The 21038-nt window shown below is 44.3% G+C and overlaps 2 protein-coding genes across 8 annotated transcripts in view; one reads left to right on the forward strand and one right to left on the reverse strand.

Annotated features, from left to right (window-relative positions):
- The window catches only part of LOC114643553 (protein NLRC5-like), a 5922889-nt gene that overhangs the window by 214629 nt on the left and 5687222 nt on the right, over positions 1–21038 (forward strand). The window lies entirely within an intron of this gene.
- The window catches only part of LOC114641980 (NACHT, LRR and PYD domains-containing protein 3-like), a 1026505-nt gene that overhangs the window by 4729 nt on the left and 1000738 nt on the right, over positions 1–21038 (reverse strand). For 6 of the 7 annotated variants that reach the window (XM_051925824.1, XM_051925825.1, XM_051925827.1 and 3 more), the window contains one exon: positions 1194–1367. The exons of the other annotated variant lie outside the window; for it this stretch is intronic. In XM_051925824.1, coding sequence (XP_051781784.1) covers positions 1194–1367 — 174 coding nt within the window. The remainder of the gene's footprint in view (positions 1–1193; positions 1368–21038) is intronic. 7 annotated transcript variants of the gene reach the window in all.

Genomic DNA, 21038 nt, shown 5'->3' on the forward strand with positions numbered 1-21038 from the left:
TGACCTTACTGGGCAGTTGCACCATGTGGACTGGGAATTTGTGAGGACATACTAGGAGAATGAAGAAAAAGAGGAAGATCAAAATAAGAGAAATTGAAATGAGCGTCATGAAGATGAGATCTGCACAGACAGGAGCAAAGGTTCAAGTGTGTGAGTTGAGGGGCAGCTGGTTGGGTGTCAGAGAAAAGGACATGCGGGGGACAAACCTGCTGTGGGGGACACAAGAGGGATGACAAGGAGAGATGAGCAGAAGACACAAAGAGTGACAAGTTAGTGTGAGTGCAGATGATGACGTGTGCACAAAGACATGGCCGCTGGACTAAAGAGTGTAAAGCGGGTGTGCAGGAGAAGAGCAAAAGGCTCAAGATCTGCAGGGGCACACAGTGGCCACTTTATTAGGCACACCAGGTAGGCCTCCTCTGCCTCTGAAGAGCCTGAATTCCTCCAAGTCATTGACCCCCTGAGACACATAAATGGCTCCTTATGGATTTCTATCTCCATGTTGACGTCACACAGTCCTTCAGACTTCTCAGCCTCACATTTCTGCTCCTCACTTGTAGTCCCAGCTCATCCCAGAAGTGCTTAATTGGACTGGACAGGCAGCCATTGGTGTAAACTGAAGTCACCGTCATGTTAGATGAGCCACCTTGAGGTGACACCTGCTCTGTGACATGTCGGAAGATCTCAGCAGGATAACACATTTTTAAAGTGTCCACTCTCCACTGATTATCAGTTACATGACTAGGGAGTTGGGAGGCCACGACACTCTTGAGGACTTTAGACAGATTAGAGAAGTGAGTGATGGACTGAGACTTGTTATCTCAGATTGTCACCTCAAGACCCGACTGTCCTAATGGGGGTGAAACAGAAGAGACCATCAGGGTCGCTGGCACAGAGCCGTGTCACAGGATGGATTTATTATTGTCACAACAATCGGGATTAGGACATGAAGACAGGATTTGAGAAGAGTGGAGGAGATGGGGTCCGGTGCTGAAGTAGGTGGTCTCATCTGACAGAGCAGGTCCTTCTCCTCCTCCTTTGTCTGTCTCTCCTTATCTTTGTTGTCCTTCCTGTCTGTCACCTCAGTCAGGTCCACTTGTCACTGTCACTCTGGTCACTCCATGTGCTGTCATGTGATCAGCCCGCCCATCAATAACACATTCACACCCCCCCCCCCCCCCCCCTTTACTCACCCCAGTTTCTCTAATTTACAGTTGTCACTCCTGAGCCCCTCACTCAGCTGATGAGCCCCTGAATCTCCCAGGTTGTTGAAGTTCAGCACCAGTTCAGTCAGCCGTGAGTTTGGAGACGAGAGGACCGAGGAGAGAGCTGAGCAGCAGGCCGAGGTGAGACCACAAGAGTACAACCTGTGAAGAAGAAGAGATTCGAGTGAGGACAGACAGACAGACAGAAGGACACACAGCACAAGGGCTCGATGACTGCGCCATCTTCACTGAAATGCACTTTGACCCTGAGACCACCGCTGTCCTTATAAGGTAAGGCGCTATATACCTGACAGCATCTTCTGCCTTCCTGCCACACTGACTGGTGACAAGTCACTCAAAGTGACATGTGGACACTGGACAGGAATGTGAAGAACATGAGGCTGACAGTGTCCTGCACTTAAGGGTCCAGACAGACTTGTCAAAGCCGATGACAGCGGAGGGACGACCTTGGATTTGTGTCTGTAACTGAGGACTCAGCACATGGAGGGGCTTTGACTGATTTGCAGGACCCCATCCACAGATTCCTGTTGTCACACGCTGGTCATTGCTGGACATCGGAGAGTGCGACACTCGAGTGTCTTTCATAGTGGGCTCTCCTGATGTCAGACCACTTAGTCGATGAGGACCCTCTGTCTGTCTATTGTGACAAAGACTGGACTGACTGTGTGATCAGTGACATAATGGACAGGGTGGACAGGACTGACATGTGACACTTCTGACACTCACACGTCACATACTGACCAGTTTCACTAACCAGCTGACCTCAGTCCACTAAAGGCCTCACTGCTGGTGACCTCAGTTTTCTTATTTCTCTCCTAATTTGTAATAAAGCCAGTGGACGAGCTCTGAATGGACACTCAGCATCCCAAAGTCCAGTCCCCTGGGCAGAGAGGTGGTCTGAGTGGACTGTGAAGTGACCCTCATTACTGCTGACCACTGCTGTCCACTCCCAGCTCTCCTCTGACCTGAGCTGCCCATTCAGAGCAAAATGGCAGAGTGACCTGCTAGCATCGCCACCTGCTGGTAGGTGTTAGAAATGACATAATTGACATCTCAGTGACATCAAACCACACGGAGAATTAAAAAATAAAAAGACAAGAAGAACAGCAGCTGGGCCACCGAAAGAGAAAAGAATCAGAAGATCACAAGAAGAACACGTCAGGGGCTCAGAACAGGACGAGAATCATCAGGAATTCAGCAGTCCGGACCACCAGGATTAACTCACCTGTGAAGATCAGGACACAAATCAAAAGAACAACAACACATCCCATAATAAACAGACAGAATATGAGAGAATGCGAAAAGAAAACCAAAGAATCGTCTCTTCATAGCTCAGTCCTAAATCACAAGCAAATCCTTTTAGTTCTGAAGACACAAGTGAAGCCCCCCATGGCAGCCTGTTTGAGGGGTCCTGCTTCTCGAGGTCCGACCACAAAAACCTCACAGTCTGAGGGCCAACGCGATTCTCTCAATGACTTCTTCAGGGCAAACAATAAAACATAACACATGTAACTAAATAAATCCTAAAAACGTAACTCTGTGACAATGACAATGACGTATGTGACATTAAAGAGTATTGGTGTCCACTGCAGCTGTCCCCGTGTTTAGGACCCCCTGTCATTTGTGTGTTCTCTATGTCACGTTAGGATACGCTGGTTAAGGCTGATGTCTGCAGACACTTTAGAACATTCAAATGAGGACATGTCCCATGTTCAAGGTGCCAGCATTGTAATAAAGGGTGACACCATTGTCATCAGTCAAGTGACGATTTGTCTACGAAACAGGCGAGACTCGAGCTGTGAGGGTAGCATACACGACAAGGGGGTCACGTCACAAGTCTGATGTGCAGGACACCAACAGAGGAGCACATGGACATCAGGAGCAGAAAAGTGACGTCAGAGAGGGGCTGAGCAAATGTCACTTTGTCACTAAGGGTCACAAGGTGGGACAACTGAAATCAGAAACTACTAGAAAGTGCTGGGGATTGTGATGGACACCCGAGGCCACAAGAAGTGAACTGGACCGTCAAGATAGATAGATAGATAGATAGAGTGAAAGGAATTATGTTATAGACTAGCGACTTGGCGTGCGCTACGCTGCACGTTGGATGACCACAGTTGAAGGACTCCCTGTTTAAACGTGCCTGGCAGTCGTGAACTGGGTCCTTCATCGCACCGCATTTGATTTTTGCATGGGAAAGAAAATTTCAAAACAAAACCCATGATGCACGAAGTGTGGGACGCAGACTAATCAGAATTGTATACATTGTGTAAATGGTTGTAAGGAAGAAGAGTGGAGACGCGTCGTTGAGGTAATGTCTGTGAGTGGTGAGTGTCAGTTTGTTGTGAGCGAGAACAGTGAGAGCGTTCACTCGGAGTTTCTTGGGAGACCGTACGTTTCTGTATATTATGGTTGTTTTGCAATCGTAAGGACCTGTCGTCGGGTGTTTGATTGGCACGCTTTTGCCTCTTTCTTTCGCGATCACGGCGTAATGTGTCCTCTCTCTCTGTAGGAGTTTGTATATTACGGTTGTTTTGCAATCGTAAGGACCTCTCGTCGGGTGTCTCATTGGCACACCTTTTGCATATTTTTTTAGTGATCACGGCGTAATCTGTTTTATCTCTCTGTAGAGGTTTCAGTTGCCTTTCGTTGTGTGGCAGAGACGCGTTGTTGAGCTAATCTGTGTGAATGCTGAGTGTCCGTTTCTTGTGAGCGACTGGCACGCCTTTGCCTCTTTGCTTCGTGATCACGCTGTAATGTGTCCTCTCTCGCAGGAGCAGGTTCAGTTGCCTTTCGTTTCGGCATTGTTCGATAAGGTCTCCTCCGTACAGACTCAGATGCGGGGCTCGAAATACTGAAGTGCACATGTAGCAAAGTGTAAATGTTATTTACAAATTTTTTTTTTTTGTTATGAACTTCTCCAAAAGAGTTGATCCCTGTAAATAGTTAATAGTATATCAACAATTTAATCTGTTGTAGTACAGGCGTTAATTAGCGTCACACCTCATAACCTGCATACACCACGTTTTTGGCTCTAACGCCAGAAGCGCGGTGGACGCTGTAAGGGTAGGTTGTGGTTTCTGTTTCTTTTGTGATTTTTTTATTTCATTTACTTTGTGTTAATAATTTATAATCGATTTCATTTATTATTTAATAGGCAGAGGGGAGAAGACGTTAATGTGACGCTCTGTCTATTTTCTTTACTTTTATTTTGAAAAGGTATGCTATATATATATATATTCTTTAATTTTCACTTGTTGAGAATATATAATTAGGATTTTTTTTGTATAAAGTTTATGTGTATTGTAAATAGTTCTCTTTGGAAAATTGGATTCCTTTTTTTTTTGTAAATAGTTTTTATATGTAATGTGTTTGTATAAATAAAAACGCGAGAAGCGCGGTGGACACTGTAGGGGCAGAGGGGAGAAGGCGTTAATGTGGAAAGAACGGAGGGGGGTAAGCAGGAATTCTGAGAGGGGACGGACTGGGGCTTTTCTACGGGGCGGCTATACAGCCAAAAGGAACCTGGACACGGACACGGACACGGACACTGCGCTGGGCTTTTATTATATAGATAGATAGATAGATAGATAGATAGATAGATAGATAGATAGATAGATAGATAGATAGATAGATAGATAGATAGATAGATAGATAGATAGATAGATAGATAGATAGATAGATAGATAGATAGATAGATAGATAGATAGATAGATAGATAGATAGATAGATAGATAGATAGATAGTTTAATTTTTAAAGTAACCTTTATTGTAAACAGTAACAAAACCATTAACAAAACAATATACACATTCAATTTACATTAAAAACCAAGCGTCATAATAAACAAGAGAGCCATACATCCGACCCCAACTACTCCCCTTTACACTCCTCCTACTCCGCACATTAATAAGAACTTTACCAGTTAATAATTCATTATGACACAAAGACCACCTTTACTCCCCTTTACACTCCTCCTACTCCGCACAATAATAACTACATGATGTTGATGCCCACCATTACTTTTTGTTATTCCCAGTTGAACACCAGTTCACCCCCCTCCACAGCACACAGTACTTGTCGTGTCCCCCACATGTCGCTAAACATTTCTAAATTGTTTGTTAGTTTATGATACATGAAATCGAGTTTCAGTCTACTTTTAATTAAAACTTTGAAGAGCAGCAGAGCGTCAGTCCCCATGAGGTTCTTCTCTTTGTTTCTTCTTGTTTTTAAAATTGCTAACTTGGCTTGTCCTAAGAGGAAGTTTCCAATAACACATTTATTCTTATTTTTTTGGTAATAATTAATACCAAAGACAAAACAAATATTAGAGAACATAAAACCAAATCCACCAAGAAGAAATTCCAAGAACCTGAACAACGGCTTCAGCCGTTCACAGTGAATGAACAGATGACAAATGGTTTCTCTCACATTACAGAACGGACACTGGTCAGTCTCTGAAACTTTAATCGTAAACAGAAACGAGTTTGTGGCTAAGGTCGAGTGCGTTATCCTCCACTGCAGATCTCCAAGTCTTTTCTGCAATGGCAGTTTATAATAAGCTCTCCATGAAGGTGAGATGTTCTCAGAGACCTGCAGTTCTTTCCTCCACAGTGTGTCTGGTAACTCCTTCATTTGATTATAAAATGTCACTTTAACACATAGTTTATACAGTTCTTTTTTGGTAAACAGTTCAATGTCTTTCTCGACTAGAGTACCAAAACGGAGAAGGTGCCCAGGCCTGTCTGTGTGGTCAGATACATTTGGCCTTACAATAATGGCAGGCGATGCCATCTCTACCTCTAGTGTGTCCTCACCTGTGAAGAACTCGGCACACACAGAACTCGCGCCTGACCTCCTCAATGCTGTTTTTACCTGGCTAAGAAAACGTTCAACCAGGCGTATTGATCTGATGCCCAGGACTGTCGCTAGGTAGGCAGGGGTGTGCCAGCACCTCATATCTGTGTCAATCAGGTCACTTATTTTTAAAATTCTTTTGTTCAAAAGAATAGATACAAAAAAATCGGAAAGCAATAATGGACATTCTAACAGAGGATTCCACACTAAAGGTTCTTCCATGAACCAATAAGTACTCTCCAGAGTTAGCCTGGTCCTCCTGAGTTTTCTGTGCCAGATTTGAAGTGCGGATTGATAAAATTTTGGCAAATCAGACCGAACAAACACGGCATTGTTTAAGAAAAAAAAATGTTCAGTGAAATTTAAGCCTCTTACTCTACGAAATAAAGCAAAGGCCAGCTGTCTCCACGGCAGGTGCTCGGGTCCGTATAAGAGCTGATGTAACATTTGGAGTCGAAATGCCTCCATCTCGCTTAACAAGTCAATGAGTCCCTGACCTCCTTCTTCTACAGGCAGATACAGGACACTACGCTTCACCCAATGTAGTCCATCCCAAAAGAAATCTAAAATAATGCTCTGGATGGTGTTGATGATAGATAACGGGGGGTCAACACACTGTAACTTAAGCCAGAACATGGAGACTATCAAATTATTAATAATTAGGACCCTGCCACGACAGGAGATCTCCTTTTGAAGATATTTCCATTTGTACAGCCTGGCTTGAACCTTTTCTACCCAGTCTGCCCAGTTTTCTTCAGCGAAACCTCCCTGTCCCAAAAATACCCCCAGGTATCTGAAGACTCTTCTATTCCACTGAAGACCACCAGGCAGGTCTGGCAGGTCCCCATTCCTCCAGTCGCCAATTAAAAAAGCATTACTTTTGTCCCAATTAATGTTAGCAGACGACAGTTTCTCAAATTTATCCAGGCAATATTTTAGTGCCGTGATGTCTCTAGGATGACAGATAAACACTGACAAATCATCTGCATACGCGACCACCTTAAGGTTTAAGTTCGGGGACTGAGGGATGTTCAGACCTTGAAGGTGGATGCGAAGCTGCTGCAGTAGTGGCTTGATGGACAGCGAGAAGAGCATACCGGACAGAGAGCAGCCCTGACGTATCCCTCTGGTTACTTGGAGAGGGGCTGTTATTGCTCCATTCAGTTTCACGACACTAAAGACGTTGTGATATAAAAGTCCAATGTGCCTAATGAACGAAGGTCCAAAGCCAAAGGCCTTCAGAACTGCTAAGAGATACTTGTGGTCCACCCTGTCAAATGCATTCTCTTGATCCAGCGATAAAAGTCCAGCGTCAAAACCAAAGAGTCTGGCCGCATCAATCACGTCTCGAACCAAGAAGATGTTGTCCAGAATACACCTGTTGGGTACACAGTATGTCTGCTCCGGGTTCACGATACTCGCCATGACTCTTCTTAACCGATTAGCCAGGGCTTTGGAGAAGATTTTATAATCCGCACATAGCAGGTTGACAGGACGCCAGTTTTTTAACTCCGTGAGGTCTCCTTTTTTTGGGAGTAGTGTGATCACCGCTCTGCGACAGGAGAGGGGCATTTCGCCCACTCGCAGACTTTCACTGAAAACCTCTGCCAGATCAGTGCCAAGGTGAGACCAAAAGGCTTTAAAAAATTCAACAGGCAACCTGTCGATACCTGGGGATTTACCAATGTTCAGTTCATTCAAGGCTGTAGTCAAGTCCTCCAGAGAAATCGTAGTCTCCAAGAAGTCCTTCTCTCTATCCGGAACCTGAGGCAAGTCTTGGAGAAAAACTGACGTCTCTAAAGGAACCTCTGCAATGTCCGCAGAAAACAGTCGCTGATAAAACTGATGCGCCCAGGCTCGAAGGGCTTCAGGCTCCAGCAGTTCCTGACCTTTGTCATTCTTTAAACAGGTAATAATCCTACTTTGGCCAATGGTTTTTTTTCAAAATGATAAAGAATTGTGTGGGAGCGTCCATCTGGGTGAGCGACTGCATTCTCGAGCGGACGAGTGCGCCGTTGACTTTCTTGTCCATGAGGTCTATCAATAATTGTTTTTTAGTTTTAAGGGACTCAAACGTGTTGCCGTCAAAGTTAGAACATAAACCTGAATGAAGGTCTTCAATTTCCTTCTCCAGCTCCGAAATGGCCGCATTCACATCTCTGGTGGTCTGCTCTGTGTATTGTTGGCACAATACGCGTATTTCAATTTTAGTACAATCCCACCATTGCCTCAGTGAGCTGAAATTCTTCTTTTTGCATCTCCATTGAGTCCAGAAATACACGAAACAGTTGATAAAGTGGGGGTCTTTCAGTAGATTACTATTAAAGTGCCAGTAGGACTTGACAGAATGTTTAGAGAGAACAGAAATTCAAAGGAAAACAAGAGAGTGGTCAGATAAGGCAGTTGGAAGAATGGAGCAGATAGTAATGAGATTCCTATGATGTTTTTGGATGTAAAATCTGTCAAGTCTGGTCATAGAAAGCAGCCCAGCTGAGCCCTTCACCCACGTGTACTGTCGGACCCTCGGATGAAAATCTCTCCAAATATCAATGAGATTATTGTTGGTAACCACAGAACCCAGTGCTATGACGGACCCCGGATGAGGTTCTAGCCCATTCCTGTCCAGCTGTGCATTATCTGTGCAATTAAAATCACCCCCCCACAAACACCAGCTCATCATCCTCACACGTCTTCAGCACATCATTTAATACAGAGAAGCAGTGAGTTCTCTCAGTCCCTGAGTTTGGAGCGTACACATTGACAAACACCCACTTCTTGTCCCCCATATGTGCTTCTACTTTCAGCAGCCTCCCCAGGATTAACTCCGAACACACCGCCTTGTCTGGTACAAAACTTTTTGTAAACAGAATTGCGACACACGCACTGATAATGGAGCCATGACTTAAAAGTGCCACCCCCTGCCACTCTCTGTGCCAGTCAGACTGATTTGCCACGTCAGTGTGTGTTTCCTGAAGGAAGGCCACGTTAATGTTTTTTTGCGCTAAGTGCTCAAATAGCGCCGTTCGTTTTACCAAATCTCTGCAGCCGTTTATATTTAAGGAGCACAGGGAATAGACAGGCATCATACAGGAGAGTAAAGTAGCAGTCAACAACACTGAGGTAACCCAAAAAACGGGGAATCGCATTAAAACTGCCATCATGATTGCTCTTCAAGGGAACGTTTCACTTTACTGATAATATTTTTTAAGCGGACTCTCTCTTTGGAAGTCAGTCCTAGTTCAGCAGCCCGACGACGCACTTGTTTCGCTGAGTTCAGAAATTGATGAAGATCAGGAAAGTGTTCGACAATTCTGATCCCTCGCTTCCCTTCTAAAAATTCTAAAAACTGCAAAATATTTTCTGTGCTGACCCTGATTGACGGGTCTGATTCATTGCCGTCCTCCCCTCCATCTACTGTCACTGTACTGTCAGTCTGCTGCAGAGCACTAGCGGCGGCCTCTACACCTTCAGTTTTCGTGCTCTTCTTAGCACGTCCACCACTGGTTGTTTGCTCTTTTCTCTTTCTGGTTACTGGCTTAACCACACTGTGTTCACCATTACCGTCTTCACAGAGCATTTCTCCGTCGGCCCCCGTCACTTGTGTTTCTTCAGCAGGCAATGATTGCACAGTCAGATCGCTCTTTTCCGCCCCCCTTGAGAAGGCGCAGCGCTTGGGTCCGTCTCTACAGCGGCAACACTCTCAGTGGGTGTCTTTTGTAAAAGCACTGCAGAGTCATCTGGATAACATTCGACCCCTGGTGCAACCGTAGACACCACCTCCTCCTCTTCATGGCTGACTTCAGCCTTCTTATTCCCCCTACTTTCACTAATTTGCCCGTCATCGGCCGCTGCGCCCGTAACTATTTCAGTCCTCAGGTAGTTTTCCATCGCAGGCTCTCTGCTTGACACTTCCGGCTCCCCTGCTTCATGTCCCGGGCCTACAGTGATACTTTGTACGGCTGTTATCTCACCCTGATCTTCAGCCACTTCATCAGAATCATAACTTTGATCTTCCACTTCTGAATCACTAAACACCGACTCATTCTCTTCATTGTCCGAAGTGCTATTACGGAGCTCTCTGTGCTCACCAGACGGTCCCGGCTTATCCGGGTTGACAGTCATCTCACCACGCTTACACAGACTCGCTTTGTGCCCTGTCTGACCACACTTAAAACATTTCATTAGTTCTGTAGTGATAAAAACTATATACTCATAACCCTCTACTTTAAATTTCAAGGCCACATCAAGCTCCTCGCGTGAGTTATTTAGCAGCATGTACACCTGTCTCCTAAAAGACACGACGTGCTTCAAATCAGGAGAACGGCAGCCAAGCGGAATCATAACTAAGTCAGATAGGACTTCACCATATCGACGAAGTTCGTTTAATAAAGCTTCAAAAAAGGTGGAACATTTGATATTATAACTCTTTTAGCAGGAGTCGATAAAGGCAGCACCGGGACTAGCGAGCCGTTTATCACCAGGCCCTCCTGCACCAGAGTATGCACCATAGCTTCATCATTCAAAAAGACCACAAGCGTTTTGTTCATGCGAGAGGCAGACTTTACATTCTTACAGCCCACTCTCTTCGCCACCTCAACAACACACAGCTCAACAGAGACCATCGGGTTCACAACCACCTTAATTCCGTGTTTTCAGGAAAGGTGTTCAAAGTTTCGTGGGTTAAGTCCTGGAGGCTTTGCTCGGGACGCGGACATGGCAGCGAACCACGGCCGCATCTGAGTACAGTATTACAACAAACCACTACCAATAAACAATAGACTTTTAAATAAATGGCAAATCAGTAAAAAAAATCTGTATACATTAAATTGATAGTAAAGAAAGATAGAAAAAGAAAATGAGAAAATACTCACAGAAACTCTCCACGAACGAAGCCGCCAGCAACCAACAACTACGCCCACCCCAGACCAGAGTAATCGATAGATAGATAGATAGATAGATAGATAGATAGATAGATAGATAGATAGATAGATAGATAGATAGATAGATAGATAGATAGATAGATAGATAGATAGATAGATAGATAGATGTGAAAGGCACTATATAGATAGATAGATATTTTTTTTTTTTTTTTTTAAAAACAAACTTTATTGAATAAACACAGAACATAAATCATAACAGTAAACCAAACTCAATCTTAAGTCTTACAGAAAACATATACACACATTCCTATTGATGAATATTCAGTTTCAAAACATTACATACTCAAAATTGTTCTTAGAATAAAATCTATATATATATTTATCTAATCCCTCCCATTGTTTCCACCCTCCAATCCCACTTATCCTTTGTATTCTTTATTATCTCAATTTATAAATAAGTAAAAAACAAAAAAACACTAAACTCAGAGCACAAATTGTAAATTATTATCATCAGCACATTTACAAAGTACATTATTTACACACCACAATTCTTTAAACTGTGCTAACTTATTTGTAGACTTATAAAAATTAAAATCCACTAATATTCTACTTTCACACACTTTCCTAAAAAAGACAACAACATCTTCAATCCCACTCCCAGTAATTTTGTTTTTACGGGTCTTCCATATTGACAGTTTTGCTTGACCAATAATAAAATTAATTAAGTTCATATATTCTCTGGTTTGTCTTGTAATTTTCACCCCAAACACAAACACCGTGCCATTATACGGGACCCCCAGCCCTTCTACTATTCTTTCTAATACACTAAAGAAGCTCTGGAGTCTCTCACAGTACATAAAAGCATGATAAACAGTTTCCCTCAGACCACAAAAAGGACAGCAATCAGAAACCCCCGGACATATAATCGATAAGAAGGAGTTCACCGCTAGTATTCCATGCACCAACCTCCACTGCAGGTCTCCCACCCTACTGGCCAATGGCGGCTTGTACAACGACCTCCAGGCTGGGTTCAGTCCTTGAGGTGCTCCGAGCTTGTCTCTCCAAGGTGTGTCGTGTCTTCGTGTTCTAAAGTTTTCAGAAAGTCCTGTAGCAGTGCCAACAGCAGGATTGTAGAGCAGCGGTTCATCAAGGACCCAAAAAGAGGAAAGGTCATCACAGTCCTTTTTGATCGATAGCAGTTGCCACGCTGCTAGAAGGCTTTTATAAAACTCTGGCACATGTAAAGTCCCGATCTTATCAAAATGGCACAGCAGTAAACTTTTACCAAGTCCCATATGCCTGGCCTGTTTAAAGAAAAGTACGGCCAGGTTCATCCACTGGCTCTGCTCAACAGGGTACAGCAGTTTCTGAATGGTCTGAAGGCGGAAAGCAGCAATCCTGCTGGTAATGTCAACAAGTCCTTGTCCGCCTTCATCCAACGGAAAGAAAAGAACGCCCTTCCGTATCCAATGGGTACCATTCCAAAAGAAATCCATGATCGCTTCCTGTATCTGCTGAACAAGCACAGGTGGAGGTTGCAGACAAATACATTTGTGCCACAGGCTGGAGGTCACCAGGTTATTAATCACCAGCATCCGTCCTCTATAAGATAACTGAGTGAGTATCCACTTCCACTTAGTGAGCCGAGCTGTACCTTGTCCAACAGACCCTCCCAGTTCTTTTGGATGTAGTGGTCATCTCCGAGATGGACTCCCAAGTACAGGAAACCCCCAGTTGTCCACTGCAGACCCCCTTCCAGTCGAGGAGGACTACATCCTGTCCAGTTCCCAACCAGCACTGCACTGCTTTTATTCCAGTTGATTTTTGCCGAAGACGCTTTACTGTAATTCCACAGACAGTTCGTTAGTTCGTTCAAATCCTTCTGGTCTTTGATGACTACTGCAAGATCATCTGCATAAGCAGTGACTTTCACAGGGTCCATGTTACAGTTGGGGATGGTGAGACCAGTCAGCACCTTCCTCAGGTGCACCAGGCAAGGCTCCAACGCCAGAGCATACAACATACCGGACAAAGAGCAGCCCTGTCTGACTCCTCTTCTGACGCTGAAAGGTGCGCACAAACCACCATTGACCTTAATTATACCAGAAATGTCACTGTAAAGTAATCGAATACAATTAATAAAAGACTCCCCAAACCCAAAAGCCTTCATGGTATTCCATAATAAAGAATGACTGACCCTATCAAAAGCTTTTTCCTGGTCAAGAAATATAAGACCAGTCCGAAAACCAAACAGTTTTGCAGCAGCTAAAATGTCCCGAATTAAAAAAATGTTATTAAAGATGGACCTGCTAGCCACGCAGTAATTCTGATCAGGATGCACCAGTCTCCCTAAAACTTGGACCATCCTGTTGGCTAAGGCTTTGGAGAGAATTTTATAGTCTGCGCATAAAAGAGACACTGGCCGCCAGTTCTTAATGAGACACAAGTCTCCCTTCTTCGGCAGCAGCGTGATCACAGCTCTACGGCAGCTTTGAGGTAACAAACCAGTTTTAAAACTCCACCGAAACACTTCCAACAAGTCCAGACCAATGACATCCCAGAACTCTTTGTAAAATTCCACTGGAATGCCATCGATTCCCGGGACCTTCCCTGTGTTCAGCTGTCCCAGGGCTGTGGTGAGTTCTGCGAAGGTCACCTCACTATTTAGATCTGCCACGTCTGCATTGGGAAGCTGTGGTAAGTCCTGCAAAAAGGCCTGTTGGTCTTCACTGCCACCATCTCCATCTGCAGCAAACAGAAGTTCATAAAATTCGCGGACCACCTGCCGTATCTCACTTGGCTCTTGTGTCTCTCTGCCATCAGGTGTTCTTATACAATGTAAGAGTTTACTCTGCGAGTTTTTTTTCTCCAAACCAAAAAAGTACTGCGTTGGTGCATCCATCTCAGTCAACCGCTGAAAGCGGGCCCTCACTAACGCCCCCTGAGCCCTGGTCTCAAGCAGGTGGGCCAGCCCCAGTTTAGCAGTAGTTAGGCTCGCCTGCAGCTGCTCATTTGGACCCTCCTCTAGTAGTTGTTGAAGCTCAGCTATTTGATTTTCCAGAGCTGCCATTTCTGACCGCAATACTTGGGTGACATTTTTGGTATACTCCTGACACAAGGCCCTGATGTGACTCTTCCCAACCTCCCACCACTGTTGTAAGCTGGTGAACTCCTTCTTCATAGCCTTCCAACCTCCCCAGAAATGAACAAATAACTCTTTAAAATTCTGATCTTTGAGGAGGAGCGTATTAAAATGCCAGTACGGACTACGGGGTCTGTACACGTTAAAAAGAAGTGAACAACACACCAGACTGTGATCAGAGAAGCCAGTAGGCACAATAGAGCACACTTTAAATAACCCTAACAGGTGCTTAAAACTGTAAAAATGATCGAGTCTCGCCATTGAGATCGTGTTTCCACTCATCCTCCTCCATGTGTATTGCCGACAGGCCCCATGTTTAGCTCTCCAGACATCTTCCAGCCCAAAGTCCTTAATTATTTTTCCCAAAGCACGTGCTGAGCGAGGGTGCGGTTCCAGTCCATTGTTCCTATCCATCCTTGAGTCAAGTGTACACTTAAAATCCCCTCCTAACACCACCACTTCCTCAGGGTCACACTTTGATAAAAGATCTCTTAATTTGGTAAAGAACTGGAGCCTCTCCTCACCCTCATTCGGGGCGTACACATTAATAACAGTGACGACACTGCCTTGAAGTTTTACTGTCACTTTCAGGAGTCTCCCTTTCACCAACTCATCAGTCCTGCAGACTTCTACTTGCAGCCCACCAAGAAATAAAATGGCCACTCCAGCACTAACATTTGTCCCATTGCTAAAAAAAATGTCCCCTTTCCAATCCCTGCTCCACTCCCACTGATTTTGCTCATCAATGTGGGTTTCTTGTAGAAAGGTGACATTCAAATCTTTTTGTCTTATAAAATCAAAAAGTGCGACCCTCTTATCAGGACTTCTCCCCCCATTAATATTTAGTGTTCCTATGTGTACACTTGTCATGATACCTGAATATATAGATGAACACACAATGAAACACAGGGACCACCACAAATACTGTGGAGTGGATTTAACAGGGGGCTTAGCCATTAGGTGGTGTTTAAATTAGACTGTTTCCTCAGTTTACTGGTTAAATTCTTGAGCCTCATGAGCTCTTTAACATCAAACATCGCGGAGGCTGCTTTGTCCCGCCGCAACCCGCGGATAGACGATATAAAGAGGTCAATGTCTGGGAAAAACTCAGCCACGTCCACCCCCTTTTTACCGGCGGTGTTCACCAAAAACTCTTTTACACTCTGAGCGCTGTAACCTCCCCTGGCTTTTAACTCTGGGGGCTCCGAGGCAGCAGACACATCAGAGATATTACCGTCATCGGTCTCTTCCCTGACATTCCCCGTAATTAAACCGTCATCGGCCGTCTCCGCGAAGACGGGAACATCCTCATGACAAGGACCATAGGCGGGATCCTCTCCAATGACCCCCGAGCCCTGACTTAAAACAAGTTTCTTACGTGCCCGCTCTTCTCTTTCACCTTGCCTCTTTTGAGCAGGACGTTTAAATTCACCTTTTTCCTCAGGCTCATTGCTGCCTCCCTCGTCCATGTCTATGTCTTCCCAAACACTTTCTGCTGCTGTTGTTGTTTGACCTACCGTCTCACTACCGCCTTCATTCGGCTCATCTCTGGGAGGCACTTGATCCTCCTGTCCTTCAGATCTAAGGGTAGTTATATTCTTAATACCCTGCGCCTCCGCGCCATCAGCCACTACAGGACGATCTTTCACTTCCTGCCCCTCTTTTTCTCTATCTGCATGGCCATTTTTCTTGTTCCCTAGTTGTCTCTCAGGACACTGTTTAATTAAATGGGCTTCACTCCCGCACCCAAAACATTTCATTTCATTAGAAGTGACGAAAATCACGTAATCGAAACCTTCTACTCTAAACTTCATCGCCACATTTAATTCTTCATTCATTTTATTTAGAACCATATAAACTTGTCTCCTAAATGACAAGACATGTTTTAAATCCGGCGATTTACAACCTAAAGGAATATATCGAATTTTTGACATCAAACATCTATGCCGCTCCAATTCTTTTTCTATAGTTTCATTCTTCAGAAAGGGCGGCGCATTCGAAATCGTCACTCTGCAGGATGGGACGGCTAAAGGGGAAACCTGTACAAAGGAGCCATTAATAACAACCCCCTTCTCAACCACTATGGGAACTAAATCCACAGAACTCAAAAAAACAACGATAGACCCTCTCATTCGTGAAGCCGACTTGATATTCTCACATCCTATTACTTCACCTACCGCCAAAACCCCCGCCTCCAAAGGGACAAACTCCTCCGATAAAAGTTTAATCCCATGGCGGCGGCTTAGACGCTCAAGATTCACAGCCATTGCGGCCGCCGTGGCTTAAGGCACTCAGTACAAAACAAGTTTTATCTGTTTACACCAAAGAAAGATAGAAATAAGAAAAGAGAATATCAGAAGAAAAAAGAAACACCACACTCACCACACCGCGTCCACCACCTGGTACACTCGCACACACGCGAAACAACCACCCAGCATGCACAGCGACAGCAAAACAGGAAGGAGATAGATAGATAGATAGATAGATAGATAGATAGATAGATAGATAGATAGATAGATAGATAGATAGATAGATAGATAGATAGATAGATAGATAGATAGATAGATAGATAGATAGATAGATAGATAGATAGATGAAAGGAACTATATAATAGATAGATAGATAGATAGATAGATAGATAGATAGATAGATAGATAGATAGATAGATAGATAGATAGATAGATAGATAGATAGATAGATAGATGAAAGGCACTATATAATAGATAGATAGATAGATAGATAGATAGATAGATAGATAGATAGATAGATAGATAGATAGATAGATAGATAGATAGATAGATAGATAGATAGATAGATAGATAGATGTGAAAGGCACTAGATAGATAGATAGATAGATAGATAGATAGATAGATAGATAGATAGATAGATAGATAGATAGATAGATAGATAGATAGATAGATAGATAGATAGATAGATAGATGTGAAAGGCACTAGATAGATAGATAGATAGATAGATAGATAGATAGATAGATAGATAGATAGATAGATAGATAGATAGATAGATAGATGTGAAAGGCGATAGATAGATAGATAGATAGATAGATAGATAGATAGATAGATAGATAGATAGATAGATAGATAGATAGATAGATAGATAGATAGATAGATAGATAGATAGATAGATAGATAGATAGATATGTAAGGCACTATATAATAGATTGATAGATGTTGTGCCCCCTTCACTCCCACATTGAAAGCCACAGGAGTGCAAAAGTACAGAAAACGTATTCAGAGTGGGCCAACAATTTCATTCGGCCACAAACACAACTGCCCGGTACCACCAGGTAAGGACTTTCAGCTGGAGCTCACATTGGATTCACAACACAGAGGTCCCAGTTTTCTTGTTTTGGCCCAAAGATGCTGTAATTATTTGGTACCATCACCTTCTTTGAGGTAGTTTTCCTTAATGACAGACACATTTGTATACTGCCTGTTGTAATCCAGACTACACACTCTGAATCAGAGAATTTAATTGATGAGCAAGATAATAACATTAGTTATGAGTCAAATTTAGGAGATAAGAATGAAAAAAGAAAGCAGAAATGGCCTGAGTCAGCCCTGACACATCTCACCAACAGCACCACAGAAGTAAGACCTTCATGAGTGGGCCTACAAGGTATCAGTCCCATGACGTACTTGTGCTGCTCTCCTCTGCAGTAACCAGAACATCACACAAGACTAGAGATGTGGAGTCAGCAGTGCCACCTGCAGTCTGATCACATGCCTGGCTTATTCAAAAGGTGATAGAACCCAGGCCTGACTCAGAAGGGGATCCTCTGGACTTTGGGTGTGTGGTGTTTGTGGATGGATGTTTGTTGCGATTGGAGAATGGCACTCCTACTGTAAGTTATGCTGTTGTGCAGGACTGGACACTACTTGAAGGAGCCAAGCTCCCTCCTAGCTGGTTAGTGCAACCTGCAGAAGTCTTTGCATTGGCACAAGCATATCAGTTCCATGAGGGAATGGAGGTTACCATCTATAGTGACTCGTGCTCTTCGTTTGGAGTATGTCACTGTCATGGATCATTGTGGAAAATGAGAGGGTTCAGAACTAGTATAGGAAAGCCTAACCAGCATTACAACCTGCTTGTGCAGCAGTGGATAAGTGCCAAGTTCACACAGGGCAAAAAAACCCTGTAAGTGAAAGAAACGTGCCCGCTAACTATTGGGCAAAGGAAGCCACTAGACGGCCTGATGCGGCAGTTTATCATTTCATGCCTCTGCAAACCTCGGTCTAGTAGAGGGGTTTAACCAAGCTTTCAAGCAGATGCTTCGCAAGGTGGTCAGCGGGGATGGAAGGAATTGGGACCAACTCCTCCCGCTCATTCTATTTACATACCGGGAAGTCCCACAAGCCTCTACGGGGTTCTCACCTTTTGAATTATTATACGGTCAACAATGCCGGGGTATATTAGATATTTTGAAAGAAGGTTGGGAAGGAGAGGCTTTTCCCTCTACAAATATATTGGAATAAATTGCGCAATTACACGATAGATTTGGAAAAATTCAGCCTATTCTAAAAAGTCATATGGAAGAGGTGCAAGCAGCACAGGCCCATTATTATGACCGTGGCACGATGTTCCAAGAATTCCATCCAGGAATCGTGTCATGGTGTTGGTTCCCACCTCCCATTCCAAATTACTCGCCCATTGGTAAGGCCTTTATGAAATCAAGGAGGGGAAAGGACTTGTCGATTATTTGGTGAAACAACCCAATCATCAACCAAGTGAGCAGATTTATCATGTGAACTTGCTGAAGCCGTGGAAGGAAAGGGATCCCGATCCCTCCTCTGCTCAGCCACACTCATTCTTTGCTCTAATAGACACCCTTAATTTCGGTGAGGAATTAACTTTCAGACAGAGACAGGAGCTGGAGTCAGCTATCCTGTCTGTTCCAGAGGTGGTGAGTGAGAAGCCCAGAAGGACCTCTCTGATTACGCATGACATAGTGACTGAGCCTGGAGTTATCGTCTGAGAGAGCCCCTATAGACTCCCGGAGGCAAAGAAAGTAGAAGTGGAGCTGGAAATCAAGTGAATACTGGAACTAGGAGTGATAGAGGAAAGTTTTAGTCCCTGGTCCAGTCCAGTCTTGGTTAGTAAGCCTGACGGCAGTTGGAGGTTTTGCAATGACTTTCATCGGCTTAACCAAGTCTCCCAATTTGATGGTTATCCCATGCCTCGTGTGGACGACCTCCTCGAAAGGCTAGGCCAAGCAAGATTCTTGACATGACAAAGGGCTACTGGCACATTCCGTTAACGGATTCTGCAAAGGTGAAGACAGCGTTTAGCACCCCTAGTGGACACTGCCAGTATTGTGTCCCTCCATTCAGGTTACACTGGGCTCCTGCGACTTTCCAGAGTCTGGTGGACAATGTGCTCCACCCCCATAATGCGTATAGTGCTGCCTATCTGGATGATGTCTTCATCCATTCCAGCACATGGAAGGAACACATGCAGTAGGTCAGAGCGGTGTTGCGGACACTAGGAGAAGCCGGGCTACGAATCAATCCAAAGAAATGTTTCTTTGGACTGAAAGAAGCTAAATATTTGGGCTACCTGGTGGGTCAGGGCACCGTGAAGCCACAGTGTTCAAAAATAGATGCCATTTTAAAATGCTCTGTGAAACAAGCGGCAAATCCAAGCATTTCTTGGATTAGCAGGGTACTACCGTCGGTTTGTACCTCGGTTTTCTGAGAGAGCGGCGCCCTTGACTGATTTGATGAAGAAAAGAGCTCCTAACAACGTGGTATGGACTGACAAGATGGAAGCTGTGCTCTGTGACTTAAAACAGGCTCTTACTTCAGCACCTGTATTAATAGCTCCTAATTTTTCTCTCCCTTTCATTCTCCAGACGGACGCTTCAGACACAGGCCTCGGTTCCGTGTTGAGCCAAAGGGTCGATGGTATTGGACACCCCATCATGTACCTGAGCTGGAAACTGCTGGATCAAGAGACCAGGAATGTGGCGGTGGAAAGGGAAACCCTGGCAATTAAATGGACAATTACGCAGTTGAGGTACTACCTCTTGAGCCGACAGTTCACTCTAGTGTAGGATCATACTCCTTTACAGTGGATGGCCCTTCACAAAGAGTCGAATCCACTGGTCACTAGGTGGTTTCTTGACCTACAACCTCACAAGTTTTCACTCATTCATCGTAAGGGCTCTCTCCGTACCAACGTTGATGTCCTCTCTCGTGCTCACGACCTCTCGGTGCAGGTCGCCCAACCCGATGGGTCTGGGCTAAGGGGGGGGGTCCTTGTCACACACATGCAAGTAGGAGGCAGCTAAAGGACTTAAGTAATGGTAATACCACATCCGACCACAGGGTGGTAGGGTGCACTGACTGTCTTTGTCAGTTCCCTGCGGACCTTCCTCGAGAAATCCTGCCAGGTTTCGGTACCTCAGAAGACGTTACTTCTGGTCCAGATGACGTCACTTCCGGATCTGGGCCGTTCAATGACGTCACATCCTGGTCTGGCCCCATCGATGATGTCACTTCCAGGTCCATCCCCTTTGATGATGTCACTTCCTATATGGGCCTTTAAAGCTGACATTTTATGACCAAGGAATCAGTTCTGTTTTGGACTCAGTATTGTGAGCATCTCTGTCAATTTAAAAACCTTTTGTAGCCAGGGATATTATACGGGTGGCTGCCCCAAACCTTTTTATGATGTCTGGTCTGTGTTTTTATCACAGCACCAAAATGCAGCCTGATTCAGGCTATTCTCTCAAGAACATGGACTGATAATACTGGACAGGCATTAATGAACTATACTGTTACCCGACATCAGACAGAATCTTGTTATGCATGTTCCTTGGCAAAGCCTGCTTATACTGCTCATGATTTGCCTTACAACATATCCACTTCTAAGAAATTTTATTCTAATATTTCACAGTTAATTCTTCTTGCAAACC

The sequence above is a fragment of the Erpetoichthys calabaricus genome, chromosome 4 (assembly GCF_900747795.2).
Source record: "Erpetoichthys calabaricus chromosome 4, fErpCal1.3, whole genome shotgun sequence".
Taxonomy (NCBI): Eukaryota; Metazoa; Chordata; class Cladistia; order Polypteriformes; family Polypteridae; genus Erpetoichthys; species Erpetoichthys calabaricus.